Source organism: Zalophus californianus, chromosome 7 (genome assembly GCF_009762305.2).
Source record: "Zalophus californianus isolate mZalCal1 chromosome 7, mZalCal1.pri.v2, whole genome shotgun sequence".
NCBI lineage: Eukaryota > Metazoa > Chordata > Mammalia > Carnivora > Otariidae > Zalophus > Zalophus californianus.
In genome coordinates this window covers 79,717,268-79,739,946 of record NC_045601.1, presented here as the reverse complement: position 1 = coordinate 79,739,946, position 22,679 = coordinate 79,717,268, and the positions used below count along the sequence as shown (strand labels likewise).

The following is a 22,679-nucleotide window of genomic DNA, read 5'->3' as shown; positions in this document are numbered from 1 at the left end:
TGCAAAAGTCATTGCTGGTTGATCAGGGGAGAGCATGCAATCCCTGAGACTCTCAAAGGGAAGCTTAACCTCTGCTTTCCAGATGAATGAAGACAAGACATGGTAAACGATCAATTACTTTGATTTTAGACTTTTCTTCTTATCCTTCATAAGTATTAAGAGCTATAAATTTGCCTCCAAGTCCTTCTTTAGCTACATCCCACAAATTTCAGTATATTGTATTTTTATGTAGCAGGGTTTATGTGGAGTGAGTGTCCAGAGGGAGTGAGGGCTGCAGAGATATTGACCCTCCAGGTCACAGGAAAGCCTTAAGGAAAGTGGCATCTTGGTGGGAACATTTTGGGCTGCAGGTGAGCCACCCTGATCCCTGTAGGAGTCCAGTTGCTAATGTAGGCAGGAAGACTTCAGGTTGCCAGTTTCTATGTAGAGAGGATCAGGGGAGGGTTATTGCCAGGCCAGGCTAAGCTTGAAAGATCTTCAAGAGACCTAAAGTTCTGGATGGGCAGGTGGGGGTTGAACTCCACCAGATGTCCTCATGCCCATACCATTCACCCACTATGCAACATCCAGAAACAGAGGAAAACCTCTTTCTCCTACAATGTCCCTTCAGCATCCTCTACTGAGAAACCTAATATGTTGCTCATGTAAAGGAGAGATGCTTAAAAGAATGCTGTGTATTATGGCAGATCATATTTTGACAGGTGAACTGACAGCTGAGAGGTAATAAACTGATAACTGGCTTATGCCTCTATTTCTTATACTCTCATTGTCGTATGTATCACATCCATGGTGACAATATTATGTGTATTTTTTACTTTAAGCTGTCATATGTGTTTTAAAGAAATTAAAGGGAAAATATAATTTATCCAGATAGTTACTCTTTTTGATGCCCTTCATTTCTTCCTAATATTCAAATTTCCCACTAGTATCATTTCCACTAAGCATGAAAAAAAATTATTTCAACATTTCTTATACTATGGCTTGACTGGTTACATTTTGTTAATTTTGCTTTTTATCTGAAAATATTTTAGCTTTTTTCTTGAATGATTTTTACTAGATATAAATTGCTGAGTGACATTTCTTTTTCAGCACTGTAAAGATATTAATCCAGTCTCTTCTACCTATCATAATTTCTGATGAGAAATCCAGTTATTTGAATTAAGTTTCCTAAATGTAAGGTGTCATTTTTCTCTGGCTACTCTTAAGTTTTTCTCTTTATCGTATATTTTCAGGAGTTTGGCTCTGATATGCCTAGGCATTTTTTTTTTCATACTTACTATTTGGAGTTCAGCAAGATTCTGGAATGTGTACATTTACGTATTTCACCAAATTCAGGAAGTTTTCAGCTATTATTTCTTCAAATATTTTCTGCCTATTCTGTCCCATTTCTTCTTCTGGATTCCTACTATGCTTATGATAGACCTTTTTTTTTATATTGTCACATATGTCCCTGAGATTCTCTTCAGTCCAAGGATTGCATAAATTCTGTTAACTTACATACTCATGTATTCATCATCTTTCTGCTCCTAAGCTCATCTGCCTTGAATTTTTTATTTCATATACTCTTGAATCCCTTTTTGGTTCTTTTCAATAGTTTTTCTCTCTCTACTGGTAATTTGTATCTTTTCAGTCAGTATGAGAATTAGGCATAGTTCTAATATCTGTTTTAAAATCTCTTTTTTTACAACCCATACTATAGAATCATGGTTGCTGCTGCTTCTGCCATAATTGAGGAAGCACAGAAATGGAACTTTCCAAAGCTGTCAGCCCAGAACTATAGCATTTCTGTCATCATCAGGCATCTCCTGAATCAGGAAGACTCTTCCACCATAGCTGTTCAAGAATCCTGCTGCATCTGCTACAAACTGTATCATTATTCACAAAGGATGACCTACAACCCACCCTTCACCCCAAATAATTCTATGTCTTACATAAGATTGACTGATTAGGAAAATTTAAATTATATCCAGAACCTTCTCTGAAAGAGAGTTTTAGAAACATAGTTTTAGCCTTTTTAGTACAGGAAGTTTGCTTGAAGAATACTTGAAAGGATACTCCAATCTATCTGCTATAGACTACCCCTCTCATTATTCAACATTATATTTTCCCTTTTTCAAACCTTCCCAAAATATCAATAGCAAAAACAGTGTACTTTGAAGACATAATATACCAATGCTCTATAGAAACAAAAATCTATAGAGCTTTTCTCAAAAGGAAGGATTCAAAGTCTCAAACATTTCATGTGATGTGATATGACTTTATGTGATGATGTGATAATCATGCCTATGCTAATTCCATCACAATTCTAGTTTGATATGTTGTAATGCATAGACTAAATTATAAAGTAAGCCACTGCCAAAATAACCTACCCATATACACACACATACACACACAGAAAAAATAACCCTTCATGGCCTTCAATTATAAGTGGTTATAAGTCCAATTTGTATTGACTTTCTTCATCCACTGCCAGTTACATTCTCTCTTTGTCAATTAGTTGTATTAACCCAGGGTTTCATCCCTAAAGGATGTGGCCTTTGGGTGGTCTTATCTCATGAGTTTGCAGTAGTATTCTATTTAGTTATTACTAGTTGGAGAGTAATACCAGGCCACTCCTGGCTTCCAAATACAATCTTCTCTGCTGCCATTGTGTTTTAAATTCCTGTTTTCCTCAATCAGAGATCAGTTGTTCCAGCCAACACAGGAACCCCCTTTTTGCCACTGGCAGAGTGGTAAAAGAACTCCATATAGAAATCTCAACTTCCGTGCTCGCTTCAGCAGCACATATACTAAAAAAGAAATCTCAACTTCCAGTTCATGAAATAATTGTTGGGTTCTTTGGTAGGATCCATTTTTACTTGTTTATTTAGACCTCTAAACCAGAATCCAGTGTCACAGGGTATGAAGAATACTTTACCAGTGAATCATTAGATGTAATATTGAGAGTTCCCAGTCTCTTTCATACCTTGGTTCCTGAATTCAAACATTCTGGCTATCAGAGAAAGAGCATCATATATTGGTCATTGGCTTAGAACATAATTTTCCTATAATTCAACCTTAAAAGGAGTGGTATTCTAGTTGGAATTAAATGCTCAAGCAGTGCTTCTTCTTTTATTTCCTGCTTGATCACAAATTTATATATATTACAGCTACTTGATGACAGAGTAATGCTGTGTATACCTGACTTTAGATAATACTGTTCAAATGAGCAGCTTTGGGCATATAATCACTTGGTGTCCCATGTTGAGACAGTCATTTAATCTCTAGTAGGGCCAAATAGTGTTTTTTAAATATGTGTGTGTGTTTATGTGTTTGTATGTGTGTATGTGTGTGTGTGTGTGTGTATATATATATATAACTATATTAAATATATATTTAGTATATATTATACATATATTATAATAGTTATATAAAATGTATTTATATAGTTATATATACACAAATATACATTAATATTATAGTTATATATACATATAGAAATATTTATTAACTATATAATATAAATATATATAACTATATATATGTATATATATATACACACACATATATATGTATACATAGATATATGTATATGTCAAAACAAATGTTTGACTTTCTCCCCAAACCAAGGGTTCTCCTTTTTGATTTTCTTATTAGGCTCAACCACAGGCTTCATACAGTTACTGATTAGCTCCAAGAACATTGGATATTATTGATCATAAGGTCCACGTGGCAGAGTTGCTTCTTCCTCAACTTAGACTTCCTAGAGCTCTTTATACTACTCTGGGCTCTTCTCAAAGTTTATAGACATGATTTACTCAATATGTGCATCCAAGTGGTAAACTGAGATGAATCTATGTTGCTTCAGCTATCCATAAATGCCCACCAAGTATTATATGTTTTTATTACTGATAGGAAATACATACTAAAGCAACTTGTGTTTCACTTTGGAAGGGGTATTCCAACATGCGTCAGACCCAGAAATGTTCCAAGTGTATTAGGTACCCGAATCCTGGGGTTTACTTTCTTCTACTCTATGTACTTTACCAGGGCCTTTAAAACCATTGCCATATAAGCATGATATCAATACAGTACACCAGCATGATGTCCTGTGGAATGTTTTGATGATCCAAGTCCTATGAACTAAATAATGACACAGAACCAGCAAATTGACATGGTCTTAAATAGGACGGAAAAAGTATAATGATGACTCCTAGGTGAATGCAAACTGCTTTTTATCCTTATTGGGATAGTAAAAAAAAAAAAAAAAAAAAATCCCCAGATTAAGACCTAACAAATATCAGAAACCACGAAAGGAACTACAACTGGAATAGTATCATTGTGAATTAGAAACACCCCTGATGAAGTTTGCGCTTATTCACTGCCATTCTCCAAGAGCTTTCTGTCTTCTACACAGGTCAAATAGGCAAAGGTGCTGGGCATGTGGTAGGAATTTCCACCTCTGCATATTTCAAGACTGAAATGTCAGCACTGGGCTCTGTGAATCCTCCCGGGGAATATGTAGATGTAGATCAAAGCACATTTGGTTTGGGTGAGTTTACAGGTATTTTAGGAGGCTGAGTTTATAGGAATGACTTCTTAAACCACTGGGCCGTCAAGGTAGCATCCTACTCCTGTCAGGGTTAGGAACTTGCAAAAGTAGGGAACTTCTAAAGCAGCTACAGGATAAAGGAACTCTGCCACAGTCTACACCAACAGAACGCATGCTGTGTACCCTGCTTCTCTTCTTCCATAATGCACTTCTAAATCAAGGTCTCAGTTCTGATTAGCAGAACTCAAATAATATCCAAAATCCAAACTGCACAGGAATCTGGGGAAAATGTTTCTAGGTTCCAGTCCCTGCAATACAGGACGATGTGCTAGAGTAGAAAAAGATGGCGTGTTGTTTTCAACCATGTTTTTACCACGATAGACTATCCTATAACTTTGTAAGCCTTGGCTTTCATGCCAGCCTCTTTCAAAAGTTCCACTGTATTTACAAAAGGGCAAGTGTCAATTAAAATGTAAGGAAGAATAGAAGCCATTTTTATAAAAGTGTTCACAGAATTTAAATTACCTTAACAGTTATATACTTAGTCTTTGTTCTCTTATAAACTTCAGTCATATTAGGGAGACTGTAACAATTCCTATCTAGGTTATGGAAAAGGTCTTTATGATGAACTTTTCTTCTGAGCACTGTTCTCTAATACTAGATGTATTAACATCTATGCATTAACTCTAGAAAAACAGATTTTATTTCTAGTATTTAACTTTTCAGTGTTCAATAAATTAAACTTCTGTAACCTTTAAGGTTTTTTATTATCAACCTATGTTATATTAACATGTAACACTTACTGAGCATTTACTGGGTGCCTGGCACTATGGTAACAATTTTTACTATCTAACTTCATATGCACAGCAACTGAAGTGGGTGCCATCACAATCATTATTTTGCAGATGTGGAAGCTCAGACCTAAAAAGTGAAGTAACTTGCTAGTGCAAGTTAATAAGCAGTGGAGCTAAGATTTGACTCAGGCAGTGTTAGATTCCAGAGTCCACAAACCTAACCCTGTGACTACCCTCATAATTTTATTCTCACTCTCTGAAGTACCTTTTGTTTCACTGTGCATTTTTTCTTTATCTCATAAAGACTTACATATTAAGAAAGGAGGTAAACAACAAGAACATCAGTGAAATACCCAACAGAATTTTTTTAGAGCTCAGATAAGGTACAAACAAAAATGTAAACAATCTGCAAAAAAATGGCACTGGAGAATTACAGAGGGTGTGAGTGTTAGAATTACAGAGAGTGTGAGTCTTAGCCAGTTACATTATTGAGAAACAACAATGATAAATAACTATAATTTCCTATGGTAATAAATTGATGTGGTTTTAGGACTGAGTTGACAAGTTGACTTAGAAAACTATTATTAGAACTAGTTATGCGTATCCAGATTTATAATAGAAATTTCTTTTGAACTCTATAATCTTAACTATTTCATTGTCATTGATTAACTTTTAAAGTATATTATTAAAATATCAATTTGAGAAATACCTATGTTAAGTCTTTATCTTAAAGGACACAGGTGACATTTCGTACTTTCATGTGGCATTATTTAGCATTGTCATTTAGACATTTTATATATAAAAGCAATGTCTCCACAATATGATTTTAATCTATAGAACATGACAAGGTGGGTACTATTTCTTTGTTTCGAGATACTTCTGAAGCCTCCTTTCTCCAAAATATATTAAGGGACATGTTTAATGAAGTTCCAACTTTGAGTTATACACACCTTAATGTGATTAATAATCAAATGGCCTTTTTCCTAATAATTATATGGGATATAGTTTATTGTCTACCATTGTCCTTTTACATTTATTTAGTGGTGAGTACTTTTTGCTGCCTCTAGATGAAAATTTAGAATCCTGCATTTTTTTCTCCTCTCTCTCAAGTGCCCCTCTTTTTACTTATAGAGAACAAAGAAGTCCTTCCCACCTGTCTCCACATGTGGAGGTGGGATTCATAGTGCTCCAATATCTATCCCAAAAGACATCTTCAAACTCCGTTCTTTCACCTTTTATATATATCTGTATACCTATACTTATATCTAGTGGGTAAGGGCTTATCTTTATTCAGTCTATGTAAGGTCTGTCATCGAAGTACATTTATTTTGATACTTCAACTAAAACTTCCATTTCAGCACTTTGTCATACATTTCAAAATATTAACTGCTGTACAAAATTTTATTACTTATATAGTTACAATTTGTCTACTTCATAATTTTGCTTACGAATGATCCAGAATTATGCTGACACCTTTTGTACTCCTAACAGTATGGATTTAGTAATAAAGTCTTAGAAATTGCCCACTAAATATATTTTGAACTGACTTGATAGAAAATGGAAACCTATTCATTTTTATCTTTAGTTTCAGGTGCAGCATTACGTTTCTCAGAGTCTGGTAACCCTGGGAAGTTGCAGCTTGTTGAGAAAATCTATAATATCTCTGCTTTTATCAGAAATAAACAGCTTCACTGATGTTCTGGGTACCATCGATCAGGTACATATAGCGTGAAACTGTAACTCTTATTTATAGTTAATACAGCTATAGACTTTTCTTTCTTTTTGTCCTCTCTCCACTTCTTGACAGGTTGATATTTTAGGTATTACCTTTTTCCCCCTAGAGTATGTGAATACTCTTACTGTCTACTAAAATTTTAAAGATACTTTCAGAAAATAGTTTTCAAAATAATACCATCTTATCATCCTTACATGTATATTTATGCCAAAGGTGCCAGTGGTGACAAGGAATGCTTAGATGAATGGCCTTAAATCTCTCTAACTGGGCAGCGTATTCCTAAAGCAAAACGGTGAGAGAAAAGTGAATGGGAGAGGATGCTAAATGTAAAAAAACAAAAAACCTCTCACCAGTGGTTTTCATTTCTAATTGCTCATGAGAATCATCTGGTTAACTTCTAAATATCCCATTGTGAAGCCATATGCTAGTTCAATTAAATGGAGGTCTCTGGGCTTAAGATGCAGGTATTGGTATTCTTAAAGCTCTTCGGGTATCCCAATGTGCAGCCAAGGTTGAAAATTCATGCTCTAGGCCCTCTCCTCTGTGCAAATTCTTACATCAATGCTGATAAACGTGTCTAAGGAACTGAAGTCATTAACATATTTTAATGTTGACCCTGGTATATCATGTGTTCACTTTGTCAACCCCTGTAATATTATTACTGTCTCTGTGGTAGAATTAAGCACAATTAAAGGAAATCAGAGACAGGAAGATATGTTTTAGTAAAGAAGAACAAATTTAATTAGAAAAAATATGTATATAATTTTAAATATTGTTTAACTATTACTTATATCTAAGTTGCCTACATTTGACAATATATTCCAAAAATATGTATAATCTAATTGAATTCACTGAATGACATGATAAATCATCTAGGCAGCAATTTTTCAAGGGACTACTAAATGGTAAACTCTCTTAAGTGCTCTGTGAGATTTTTTTAAAGTAATTGTTACTGATGTTGAGGAGCTAAAAATTCATTTGGGAAACAGTGAAGTGCTAAAATACTTGGTGTTTGTAGGAGCTCCAACATCAAGAAGTGATCAAGGTAGTTTGCAGGTCCCTGAAAGGACTTCATGGATAAGAAACAACTTGAAAAATGTATTTGAAAAACAGAAGATAACAGAATATAGAGGCATTGAGTGTAATTTTTAAAAATGTGTGCCCGGGGTCACCTGGATAGCTCAGTCGGTTAAGCATGCAACTCCTGGTGTCAGCTCAGGTCATGATCTCATGGGTCATGAGATGGAGCCCTACATGGGGCTCAGCGGGGGGTCTGCTTGAAGATTCTCTCCCTCTGCCCCACCCCCACTTGTGTGTGTTCTCTCTTTCTAAAATAAATAAATAAATCTTAAAAAAAATAAAATGTGTGCACAGCATTCTAAAAAGCAAGGTAAGGTCATGGAATTTAAAAGCAGGATGCAATGTGGGAAATGACTTTGATCAAATCAGATTATTTGTGTGGAAAATAGAAAAGTACAGACAAATTTTTATTTACATATCCTCATTTAATCTTCACAAATCTCCATGAAGTAGTTGTACTTTTTACCTAGTATATAGATAAAGAAATCAAACCTTAGAGTGATTAAGCAACTTGACCAAAATTGCAGAAAGAACACATTTTAAAGCCATAATTCAAACAGAGGTATTTTGATTGTAAATTCACTTGAGAATAAGAATAAGAACACAACAGTAACTACTTTTTGGCAGGTGATAATGCATTAATATGCTTTACATGAATTTTCCCAATCGAGATGTTAGTATAGTTGTTTAAAGACAAAGTAATGGAAACTATTACTTGGCATTCTTATAGTAGACAACAACATTCACTCCAGCCATTTTAAGCAGAAAGGATGCATAAGTAGCTATGGATTGTTGAGAGGGCTCAGGCTGTACTTTCACGAACGACTCGCATAATCATACAGCAGAATTTGGCTACCAGAGGATTTGCTGCCTTTATCATCATGACTGGGAAGCTGCCTGCTGAATCACCAGTTCCAGAAAGCAGTCCTGCCACAATGTACAACAGACAAAGGTGTGCCCTGTGCTGTACCTGTCTCACTATGTGATTCAGTTTGAACTACAAAGTTTGTGTGAGTGCATTTGTTTCTAAACCAACTTTCTATTCATAACCCTATCAGCAAGAGTATAGGTAATGTAGTTTAACAAAAGCAGAGGAACGGGATCAAGATGGCAGGATAGGAAGATCCTGAGTTTACCTCCTCCCGTGGACACGCCAAGACTACAACTACACGTAGAGCATCTCTCTCTGAGAAGAACATGAAGACTATCAAAACAACTTTAATGCAGCTAAAGATATAAAGAAAAAGCCACATCAAAAGGGGTATTTTGGTTGGGACCTAAAACCTCCAGCATGGCAACCCACAAGTGAAAGAGATATCAAAGGTGTGGAGGTCTTTCCTGAAGAGTGAGAGGTTCAAGCCCACATTGACCACCTCCTCCCTTCAAGGATATGCACCAGGAAGGTAAGCCCCCATAATATCTGGCTTTGGAAATCAGAAGGGCTTAACTCTAGGATCTTTGAAAATCAGTAGGGCTTAGCTTCAGGAGAGCAAGAGAGCTATAGGAAACTGACATTGTTCTTCATGGCCTGAGCACAGTCTCACTCACTGTGGGACCCAGCATAGAGGCAGCAGTTTGAAAAGCACCTGGGCCATACATGAAGGAGATTTACTGACTACTTTTAGGGCAAGTGCTGGAGGGGCAGGGATCTATAGGAACTTTCTCTGGGAGCAAAAGTGCTGGCAGACACCGTTTTTCTTATCCTCCTTCAGCCTAGTTAGCCCATGCTAGTTCTGAACACTCTCCATCTACCTTGACAGCACTGGGTGATCCACTCAGGTGTTCTGTGGCTGCCCTGTGCAAACCCACCTACGCTGCCAGGTGCCCTTCCAAAGTGGCTCCCACCCTGCCATACATGGTGGGCAGCCTTGGCTAGGTCCAGGACTCCTCCAAAGCAACTTCTGCCCCAGAGACAGAAGAGCCCTACCCAGCAGCACATCCACAACAGTTGCCACCAGGCCTCCCAGCCAACCACACCAGGGACTAAACCCACCCACCAGCATACCCACAGCAGCTGCAGCTAGTACTCTCAGCCAACAACTGGGGGCTGCACACAGTCTACACAAGGGACAACCTTGGAGTGCCTGGGTCTGATGAGCGGGAGGTATTGCATTCCTGTGTCCCACAAAATGCCTTCAATATCAGCCCACTACCTTTAAAACGATGAAATGTAGCTGACCTACCTAAAACACAGAAACAAGTGTAGAGAGTCAGGCAAAATGAGGAAACAGAAGAATATGTTCCAAATGAAAGAACAAGATAAAATCTCAGCAAAAGAACTAAGTAAAATGGAGATAAGCAATCTACATGATAAAGAGTTCAAAGTAATGGTCATAAAGGTACTCGCTGAACTCAGGAGAAGAATGGATAAACACAGTGAGAGCTTCAAAAAAGAGATAATATAAAAAGGAACCAATCAGAGTTGAAAAAATGCAATAACTGAAATGAAAAATGCACTAGAGGGAATCAACAGCAGATTAGATGATGCAAAAGAATGGATGAACAATCTGAAAGACAGGGTAGTGGAAGTCATCCAAACTGAACAACAGTTCAACAACAACAACAAAATGAAAAGAGCATTTTAAATGAGGATAGGTTAAGGGACTTCTGGAACATCATCAAATGTATAACACTCACATTATAGGGATTTCAGAAGAAAAGAGAAAGAAGGGGCCAGAAAAATTATTTGAAGAAGTAATAGCTGAAAACTTCCCAAACCTGTGGAAGGAAACAGATAATCAGATCCAGGAATCATAGAGAGCCCCAATAAAGTTGAAGTCAAAGAGGTCTACACTAAGACATTAATAATTAAAATGTCAAAAATTAAAGATAAAATATTAAATGTAGCAAGAGAAAAGCAACTAGTTACATACAAGGAAATACCGTAAGAATGTCAGCTGATTTTTCAGGAGAAATTTTGCAGACCAGATGAGAGTGGCATGATATATTCAAAGTGCTGAAAGGAAATACACTACAACCAAGAATACTCTACCCAGCAAGGCTATCATTCAGAATTGAAGGAAACAATAGTTTCTCAAACAAAAGTTAAAGGAGTTCATTTTCAGTAAACCAACCTTATAATAAATGTTAAAGGGACTTCTTTAAGTGGAAAAGAGGCCATAAGAACGAAGAAAATTATGAAATAAAAAAATTCACTGCTAAAAGCAAACATACGGTAAAGGTAGTAAACCAATCACTTACAAAGCTAGTATGAATGTTAAAAGATAGGTATATCTATAATAATTAGTTAAGGGATACACAAAATAAAAAGATGTAAAATATCATGTCAAATGTATAAAATATGGGGAGGGAGTAAAAAATGTAGTGCTTTTACAATGTGTTCAAAGTTAAGTTACCATAAACTGCAGAATACTTAGGATGTTCTATATGAACCTTATGGTAACTGCAAACCAAAAACCTGTAATAGATACACAAAAAAATAAAGAGAAAGTAATCCCAACATAACACTAAAAAATAATCATCAAATCACAAGAGAACAAGAAAAGAAACAGAAAACTACAAAAACAACCAGAAAACAAGAGAATGGTAAAAAGTTTGTACCTATTAATAATTACTTTAAGTGTAAATGAACTACATGCTCCAATGAAAAGACATAAGGTGACTGAATGGATAAAGAAAAAAAAAAGACCCATCTATATGCTTCCTAAAAAAGACTAACCTCGGAGACAAAGACACATATAGACTGAAAGTGTAGGAACGGAAAAGATATTCCATGCAAATGGACATTAAAAAAAATCTGTGGCAGGAAATGACGACAGAGGAGTTGGGGACCCTATTTCAACTGGTCCCCAGAATTGAGCTGGTTATCTACCAGACCACTCTGAACACCCACGAAATCAGCCTGAGATGTAAGAAGATATATCTGGATCTCTACAAACAGAATATCGCGGACGGTTGGTTTCCAGGTATGAAGCGGGGAGCTGTGATTCTTCGGGCAGATATCAGAAGATAAACGGAAGGAGGCGGGAGCTGCCATAAGCGCTTGAGCCGGGAAGGTGAAATAACACAAGAGCGCAAAAGCTGGGGACCAGGCACAGACTTGAAGACCGGTAGCAGTGGGGAAAGCACTTTAGGGAAGCCCCCGCACTGAAACCTGAAGCTGCGGGGGCGCCTGCATGAACCAGGGGCGGCTGGCAGTTTTAGAAGCACAAAGGGCAGAAGCGTGCCTAGACCTGGAAAAAAGGGCTGGGAGTGCTGCTGAGGGGCACACAACCCAGGACGCTGTGGTTTTAGCAGCACAGACAGAAACGGAGACTGTGTGGCCTAGAGAGCTCACTGAAGAACAGACTGAGATCTCTCTGTTCTGAAGCAGAGGTTTGGAAACGGTCTCTTCTGCTCTGACTCTTGGAAGAGATGTGGAAAGCCTCCAGAGAACAAAAGCCCCCAAAAAACAGTTTTCACTGAGCCCATCCCCCACCCCCATACAGGGGGCAGGGAAACTGCCCAAACAGGGTGGCCTCAGTAACAGTGCGGCAGGCCCCTCCCCCAGAAGGCAGACTGGAAGAACAAGAGGCCGACAACCCTAAGGTCCTTATAAAACAGGTGCCTTTTGCTATAAAACAGGTTGTGGTCAACAATATGGACTCTGTACATTCCCTAAACCACCCCTAAACAGAATGACTAAGAGGAGGAACCCCAAAAAGAGGAAAGACTCAGAGACTGTGACTTCTGCCACAGATTTACAAATATAGATATAGATACAAGCAAGATGTTGGAAACAGACTTCACGGTAACAGTTATGAAGACAATAGCTAGAATGGAGAAAACAATTAATGGCAACATAGAGTCTCTAAGGGCAGAAATGAGAGCTGATCTGGTAGAACTTAAAAATGCTATCAATGAGATCCAATCTAATCTAGATACTTTAACAGACAGGGTAAATGAGGAAGAAGAACGAATTAGTGATCTAGAAAAGAAGGAACAGGAGGAAGCCTAGAAGAAACAGCTTAAAATCCATGAAAACAGAATTAGAGAAATAAGTGCCACCATGAAACGGTCCAATGTCAGAATTACTGGGATCCCTGAGAGGGTGGAGAGAGAGAGAGAGGGGACTAGAAGATATATTTGAGCAAATTGTAGCTGAGAACTTCTGGGGAATGAAACAAGCATTCATATCCTAGAGGCAGAGAGGACCCCTCCCAAGATCAAGGAGAACAGACCAACGCCCCAGCATGTATAGTAAAACTTGCAAATCTTAGAACCAAGGAAACCATCTTAAGGGCAGTTAGGAGGAAGAGATTCCTTATGTACAGAGGGAGGAACATCAGAATAATGTCAGAGTTATCCACAGAGACCTGGCAAGCCAGAAAGGGCTGGCAAGACATATTCAGGGTATTAAATGCAGCCAAGAATACTTTACATGGCAAGGCTGTCGTTCATAATGGATGGAGAGATGCAGAGCTTCCAGGACTGGCATAAACTGAAAGAATATGTGAGCACTAAGCTGGTCCTGCAAGAAATATTAAGGGGGGTTCTATAAAAAGCGAAAGACCCCAAGAGTGATATAGAACAGAAATTTACAGAGACAATCTGTAGAAACAAGGACTGCACAGGCAACATGATGACAATAAAATCATCTTTCAGTAAATACTCTCATCATGAACGGCCTAAATGCTCCCATAAAACAGCACAGGGTTGCAGATTGGATAAAAAGACAGGACCCATCCATATGCTGTCTATAAAAGACTCATTTTGAACCTAAAGATACATCCAAACTGAAAGTGAAGGGATGGAGATCCATCTTTCATGCCAACAGACCTCAAAAGAAAGCTGGGGTAGCAACTCTCATTTCAGACAAATTAGATTTTAAGCTAAAGACTGTAGTTAGAGACACAGAAGGACATTATATCATTTTTAAAGGGTCTATCCAACAAAAGATCTAACAGTTGTAAATATCTACACACCCAACATGGGAGCAGCCATCTACATAAGCCAACTGTTAACCAAAATAAAGAGTCATATTGATAACAATACGTTAATTGTAGGAGACTTCAATATTCTACTCTCAGCAATAGATAGATATTCTAACCAGAAAATCAACAAGGAAACCAGAGCTTTGAATGACACAGTGGATCAGATGGACCTCATAGATATATACAGAACATTCCACCCTAAAACAACAGAACACTCATTCTTCTCAAGTGCCCATGGAACTTTCTCCAGAATAGACCACATACTGGATCACAAATCAGGTCTCAACCAATACCAAAAGACTGAGATTATTCCCTGCATATTCTCAGACCATAATGCTTTAAAACTGGAACTCAATCACAAGAAAAAATTTGGCAGAAATTCAAACACTTGGAAGCTAAAAACCACTGTGCTCAAGAATGTTTAGGTCAACCAGGAAATCAAAGAAGAACTTAAACAATTCATGGAAACCAATGAGAATGAAAACACATCGGTCCAAAACCTATGGGATACTGCAAAGGCATTCCTAAGGGGGAAATACATAGCCATCCAAGCCTCACTCAAAAAAGATAGAAAAATCCCGAATTCACCAACTAACTTTACACCTTAAAGAACTAGAGAAAAAACAACAAACGATGCCTAAGCCACACATTAGAAGAGAAATAGTTAAGATTAGAACAGAGATCAATGAATTAGAAACCAGAAACAGTAGATCAAATCAACGAAACTAGAAGCTCGTTCTTTGAAAGAATTAATAAGATCGATAAACCACTGGCCAGACTTATCCAAAAGAAAAAAAAGACCCAAATTAATAAAATTATGAATGAGAGGGGAGAGATCACGACTTACACCAAGGAAATAGAAACAATTATTAGAAATTATTAACAATGATATGCCAATAAATTAAGCAACCTGGAAGAAATAGATGCCTTCCTAGAAATCTATAAACTACTAAGACTGAAACAGGAAGAAATTAACAACCTGAATAGACCAATAACCAGTAACGAGATTGAAGCAGTGATCAAAAACCTCCTAAAAAACAAGAGTTCAGGGCCTGATGGATTCCCTGGGGAATTCTACCAAACATTCAAAGAAGAAATAATACCTATTCTCTTGAAGCTGTTTCAAAAAATAGAAACAGAAGGAAAGCTTCCAGACTCATTCTATGAGGCCAGCATTACCTTGATCCCCAAACCAGGCAAAGATGCCATCAAAAATGAGAATTTCAGACCACCATCCTTGATAAATATGGATGCCAAAATTCTCAACAAAATTCTAGCTCATAGGATCTAACAGTACATTAAAAGGATCATCCACCACGACCAAGTGGGATTTATCCCTGGGATGCAATGGTGGTTCAACATTTGCAAATCAATCATTGTGACAGAACACATTAGTAAGAGGAGAGAGAAGAACCATATGGCCCTCTCAGTTGATGCAGAAAAAGTATTTGACAAGATACAGCATCCTTTCCTGATTAAAACTCTTCAGAGTATAGGGATAGAGGGAACATTCCTCAATTTTATAAAATCCATCTATGAAAAACCCAAAGTGAATATCATTCTCAATGGGGAAAAGCTGAGAGCCTTTCCCTTAAGATCAGGAAAATGACAAGGATGCCTACTCTTGTCACTGTTGTTGAACATAGTACTAGAAGTTTTAGCAACAGCAATCAGACAACAAAAAGAAATAAAAGGTATTCAAATTGGCAAAGAAGAAGTCACACTCTCTCTCTTCGGACATGATACTTTATGTAGAAAACCCAAAAGACTCCACCCCCAAATTACTAGAACTCACACAGCAATTCAGTAATGTGGCAGGATACAAAATCAATGCACAGAAATCAGTTGCTTTCTTATACACTAACAATGTAACTGTAGAAAGAGAAATTAGAGAATCGATTCCATTTACAATAGCACCAAAAACCGTAAGATACCTTAGAATAAACCTAACCAAAGAGGTAAAGGATCTATACTCTAGGAACTACAGAACACTCATGAAAAAAATTGAAGAAGACACAAAAAGATGGAAAAACATTTCATGCTCATGGATTGGAAGAATAAACTTTGTTAAAATGTCTATGCTGCCCAGAGCAATCTATACCTTTAACGCCATCCTGATCAAAATACAATGGCATTTTTCAAAGTGCTGGAACAAACAATCCTAAAATTTGTATGGAACCAGAAAAGACCCTGAATCGCCAAGCAAATGTTGAAAAAGAAAAAAAAAGTTGGGGGCATCATGTTGCCTGATTTCAAGCTATATTACAAAGCTGTGATCACCAAGACAGCCTGGTACTGGCAAAAAAAACCAAACACACAAACCAATGGAACAGAATAGAGAGCCCAGGTATGGACCCTCAACTCTACAGCCAAATAATCTTCGACAAAGCAGGAAAAAATATGCAATGGAAAAAAGACAGTCTCTTCAATAAATGGTGCTGGGAAATTTGGACAGCTACATACAGAAGAATGAAACTCAACCATTCTCTTACACCATACACAAATATAAACTCTAAGTGGATGAAAGACCTCAATGTGAGACAGGAATTCATCAAAATCCTAGAGGAGAACATAGGCAGTAACCTCTTCGACATCAGCCACAGCAACTTCTTTCAAGACACATCTCCAAAGGCAAGGGAAACAAAAGCGAAAATGAACCTTTGGGACTTCATTAAGATAAAAATCTTCTGCACAGCAAAGGAAACAGTCAGCAAAACAAAGAGGCAACCCACAGAATGGGAGAAGATATTTGCAAATGACACTACAGAGAAAGCGCCGATATCCAAGATCTATAAACAACTTCTCAAACTCAACACCCCCAAAAATGGTCAGAAGACATGAACAGACACTTCTCCAAAGAAAACAAACAGCTAACAGACACATGAAAAAATGCTCATCATCATTAGCCATTAGGGAAATTCAAATCAAAACCACACTGAGATACGACCTTACACCAGTTAAAAATGGCAAAAATTGACAAGGCAAGAAACAACAAATGTAGGAGAGGTTGTGGAGAAAGGGGAACCCTCTTACACTGTCAGTGGGAATGCAAGTTGGTACAGCCACTTTGGAAAACAGTGTGGAGGTTCCTCAAAAAATTAAAAATAGAGCTACCCTATGACCCAGCAATTGCACTACTGGGTATTTACCCCAAAGATACAGATGTAGTGAAAAGAAGTGCCATATGTACCCCAATGTTCACAGCAGCAATGTTCACAATAGCCAAACTGTGGAAAGAGCCAAGATGCCCTTCAACAGATGAATGGCTAAAGAAGATGTGGTCCATATATACAATGGAATATTACTCAGCCATCAGAAAAGATGAATATGCAACTTTTGCGTCAACATGGATGGGACTGGAAGAGATTATGTTAAGTGAAATAAGTCAAGCAGAGAAAGTCAATTATATGGTTTCACTTATTTGTGGAACATAAAGAGGAGCATGGAGGACATTAGGAGAAGGAAGGGAAAAAATGAAGGCAGGGGGAAGTTGGAGGGGGAGACAAAGCATAAGAGACTATGGACTCCAAGAAACAAACTGAGGGCTTTAGAGGGGAGGGGTGTGGGGATGGGTTAGCCCTGTGGTGGGTATTAAGGAGGGCATGTATTGCATAGACCACTGGGTGTTTTATGCAAACAATGAATCATGGAACACTACATCAAAAAGTAATGATGTACTGTATGGTTACTTAACATAATAAAAGAAAAGAAAACTAGACATAAACTCCATCTGTATACATTTAAAAAAATAAATGTGCACTGGAGTCTCATTCAGTATTGACTTTGATGACATTTTAAGTTGCAACAGTTTACTCTTTTTGTCTTAATTTTTATGCTTCAACCAAAATTTTTGGACCATTGATCCATTTTTTTGTTTGGCAATATAACACAGCACAATAGCAACTCTGAAAAATTCAAACAAAATGCATGTAAGCAATAATATGCAAAGGAAAAAAATGTGGGACAGCAATACTTAGATAAAATTGAGTTTAAAACAAAGACTGTAAATGATAAACAAGGTCATTGCATAATGATAGAAGGGTCAGTCCGAAAAGGAATATAATAATTGTGAATATCCATGCACTCAATACAGGAGCACTAAATATATAAACTAAATATTAAGAAATGTAAAAGGAGAAATTCTTAGTAACAAAATAATAGGGGAGTTTAAGACCCCACTTACTTCGATGGATAGATCATCCAGACAGAAAATCAATAAGGGAATGGTAGCTTTAAATCATAGATTAGAATAGTTGGACTTAACAGACATATACAGAACATTCCATCCAAAACACATTCTTTTCAAGTGCTCATGGAACATTCTCTAGGACAGATCACGTGTTAGAACACAAAACAAATCTTAATAAATTTAAGAAGACTGATATCGTATCAAACATCTTTTTTTACCAGATTATGAAACTAGAAATGAATTATAAGAAAAAAAGTGGAAAAAACACACATGTGGAGGCTAAACAACATGCTACTAAACAATGTGTGTATGAAGAAGTTAAGAGAAAATTTTAAAAATACATAGAGATAAAAGAAAATGGTAACAATATTCTACAATATCTGGGATACAGGAAAAACAGTTTTAGGAGGCATACAGGCCTTAAGGATACAGGCCTACCTCAAGAAACAAAAAACATCTCAAATAAAAATCTAACTTTATAGCTAAAGGAACTAGGAAAAGAACAAAAACACCCATAGTAGAAGGAGGGAAATAATAAAGCTAAAAGTAGAAATAAGTGAAATAGAGACCAAAAAATAATGAAACCACAAGAGAAAAGATCAATGAAACTAAGAGCTGGTTTTTTAAAAGATAAAACTGACAAACCTTAACTCGGGTTCATCAAGAAAAAAGAGAGCGGTCACCTAAATAAAATAAAATAAAATAAATTATAACCAATACCACAGAAATACAAATGGTCATAAGATAATACTATGAACAATTATACACCAACAATTTATACAAACTGGAAGAAATTACTAAATTCCTAGAAACATATAATCTTCCAAAACTAAATCATGAAGAAATAGACACTCTGAACAGACCAATTACTAGTAATGAAACTGATTCAGGGAAAAAAAATCCCAATGAACAGAAGTCCAGGAAGAGATGGCTCTCAGGTGAATTCTACCAAAGATTTAAAGAATAGCTGAGCACCTGGGTGGCTCATTCGGTTAAGCGTCTGCCTTTGGCTCAGGTCATGATCCCGGGGTCCTGGGGTCAAGTCCCACATTGGGCTCCCTGCTGTATGGGCAGTCTGCTTCTCCCTCTGAGCCCCCCCCCACCCCTGCTCATGCTGTCTCTCTCTTTCTCTCTCGCGTGCGCGCAAAAATAAAGTCTTGAAGAGTTTGTAGATATTCTCACATTATTATAAAAATTGAGGAAGATGAAACACTTCCAAACTCATTTTATGAGGCCATTACCCTGATACCAAAACCACAAAGACATTACAGAAATGAAAAGTACAGGCCAGTATCATTAATGAGCATAGATGCAAAATCCTCAACAAAATGTTAGCAAACCAAACTCAACAATACATTAAAAGTGTCATACTTCATGCCAACTAGAATTCATTCCAGGGATGCAAGATTGGTTTAACATTCACAAATCAATCAACGTGATACACCACATTAACAAAACAAAGTATAAAAATTCTATCATCTCAGTGGATGCACAAAAGGCAAAATTCATCATCATTTCTGATTAAAAACTTTCAACAAAGTGGGTACAGAAGGAATGCATTGCAACATAATAGAGGCCATATTTGACAAACCCACAGTTAGCATACTCCATGGTAAAAAGCTGAGAGCTATTTTTCTAAGATCAGGAAAAAGACAAGGATGCCTATTCTCCACTTTTATACAACAGAGTATGAAGTCATAGCTATAGCAATTAGGCAAGAATAGAAATAAAAGACATCCAAACTAGAGATGAAGAAGTAAAACTGTCACTATTTGCAGATGACATACTGTGCAGAGAAAACCCTAAAGACTCCACCAAAAAACTATTAGATGTCATAAATGAATTCTGTCAAATTGTAGGATACAAAATCAATAAACAAAAATCCGTTATGTTTCTATATAATAATAATTATAATAATGAACTATCAGAGAAATTAATAAAAAAACCCACCTAAAATTGCATCAAAATGATTAAAATATCTAGGTGTAAATTTAACCAAAAGACCTGTATTCTGAAAACTACAAGACACTGATGGATGAAATTAAACATGACACAAATAAATGGAAAGATACATTGTGTTCATAGATTAAAAGAACTAATATTGTTAACATATCCATACTACTCAAAGCAATTTATAGATTCAGTGGAATCCCTGTCAGAATTCCAATGAAATTTTTCACAGAACTAGAATAAATCATCATAAAATTTGTATGGAACCCCAAAAGACCCCAAATAACCAAAGCAGTCTTGAGAAAGAACTTGAGAAAGGTATCACACTCCAAAATTTCAAACTGTACCAACAAAGCTACAATAATCAAACTAGTTACAGCACTTGTCTAAAAAGTGACATGTAAATCAGTGGAATAGGATAGAGAGCACAGAAATAAACCCAGTTTAGATCAGTTAATCTACCACAAAGGAAACAAGAATATACAATGGGGAAAAGATAGTCTCTTTAATAAGTGGTGCTGAGAAAAATGGACAGCTACATGCAAAATAATGAAACGAGACCACTTTCTTACACCATACACAAAAAGAAGCTCAAAATGCTTTAAAGACATAAACGAAGGCCTGAAACAATAAGACTTCTAGAAGAAAATATAGTAGAAATGCTTTGATATCAGTCTGAGTAATTTTCTTTTAGATATGTCTCCTCATGCAAGGTTAACAAAAGAAAAAAAAAAAAACAGTGAGACCACATCAAACTACAAAGCTTGTGCACAGTGAAGGAAACCATCAACAAAATGAAAAAGCAACCTACTGAGGGGAGAAGATACTTACAAATGACATATTGGCTAAGGAGTTAATATCCAAAATACATAAAGAACTCATACAACTCAACAACAACAGCAACAAAACACTCAATTAAAAAATGGGCAGAGGATCTGAATAGACATTTCTCCGAAGAAGACATGCAGATGGCCAACAGGCACATGGAAAGATACTCAGCATTACTAATCATTGGGAAAATGCCAATCAGAACCGCAATGAGATAACGCCTCACACCTATCAGAATGGCTGGTATCAAAAAGATAAGAAATAACAGGTATTGCTGAGGATGTGAAGATTTGAAGAACCCTCTTGTACTGATGGTGAGAATATAAATTGGTCCAACCACTATGGATCACAGTACAAAGCTTCCTCAGAAAATTAAAAATAGAACTACTGTATGATCCAGCAATCTCACTTATGGGTATTTATTTGAAGAAAATGAAAACACTCATTTGAAGAGATATATGTACCCCTGTGTTCATTGCAGCATTATTTACAATAGCCAAAATATGAAAGCAGCCTAGGTGTCTACTGATAAATGAATTGATAAAGAAGATACGGTGTACACACACATACACACGCAATGGAATATTACTCAGCATAAAGAAAAGAATGAAATCTTGCCATTTGTAACAACAGGGAGGGCCCTAGAGGGTATCAAGCTAAGTGAAACAGAGAAAGACATTAAGTATGATTTAACTTAAAAATGGACTCTAGAAAAACAAAGCAAATTAACAAACAGAACAGAAACAGACTCATAGATACAAAGAACAAAACTGGTGGTTACCAGAATGAAGTGGGGTGAGAGGACAAGCAAAATAAGTGAAGGGGATTAAGAGGTACAAACTTCCAGTTATAAAATAAATAAGTCATGGGAATGTAATGTACATCATAGGAAATATAGCCAATAATATTATATAATTTTGTATGGTAATAGATGGTCACTAGACCTGTCGTGGTGATCATTCCTAATGTATAAAAATATCAAATCACTCTCTTGTTTATCTGAAACTAATATACTATTGTATGTCAATTATAATTCAACAAAACAAGATAATGTAGTTTTATGCTTTTTCAGCTTTGTTACTCTGAAAAGATGATAGCATGGCTATTGATATAGTCAGTCCAAGGTGTCCATTACATCTAAGGCTCAGAGATTCAGTCATATGCTGGTAAAAGATGGAACCAGAGTAGGAGGGAACACAGGGCAGAGAGCGTGAATAGAGGGAGGCTGTTTATTTGGGACTGTCAGGGCAATAAACCTTCCACAGGCAGCAACAGAGATAACCACTAATATATAAGGGGTGTGATCCAGAGGACTCCAGGAGAAATTTAATGTGAAGGAGAGAGGGGAATCAGTGGAAAAATTCATACCGTAAAACTAAGAGATTAGAAAAATGATGTCATTAAGGAGAGTTAGGTAAGTAGGAAGGAATGCTTGTGAAGAGAGTAAGTTTAGTTTAGATATATTGAATTTGAGGAAACATTTAAGTAATCTAAATGTAGGCATAGGGAAATATGAAAATAAAATTTGTAAGAAAGGAAAGGGGCATATCTAAAAATTTGGAAAATAATCACAAATATATGGCAGTCATGAAATCAGAAAGAAAACAGGGACTCAGAGAAAAGTAAGGTGGAATGGGAA

General features: G+C 36.7%; 1 protein-coding gene across 4 annotated transcripts in view; it reads left to right on the top strand.

Annotated features, from left to right (window-relative positions):
- The window catches only part of MEI4 (meiotic double-stranded break formation protein 4), a 235,948-nt gene that overhangs the window by 148,939 nt on the left and 64,330 nt on the right, over window positions 1–22,679 (top strand). For 3 of the 4 annotated variants that reach the window (XR_003521454.2, XM_027602392.2, XM_027602391.2), the window contains exon 4: window positions 6,911–7,042. The exons of the other annotated variant lie outside the window; for it this stretch is intronic. Coding sequence is in view for 2 of the 3 variants with exons in the window: in XM_027602392.2 (XP_027458193.1) it covers window positions 6,911–7,042 (132 nt within the window). In the remaining variant the exon portion in view is untranslated. The remainder of the gene's footprint in view (window positions 1–6,910; window positions 7,043–22,679) is intronic. 4 annotated transcript variants of the gene reach the window in all.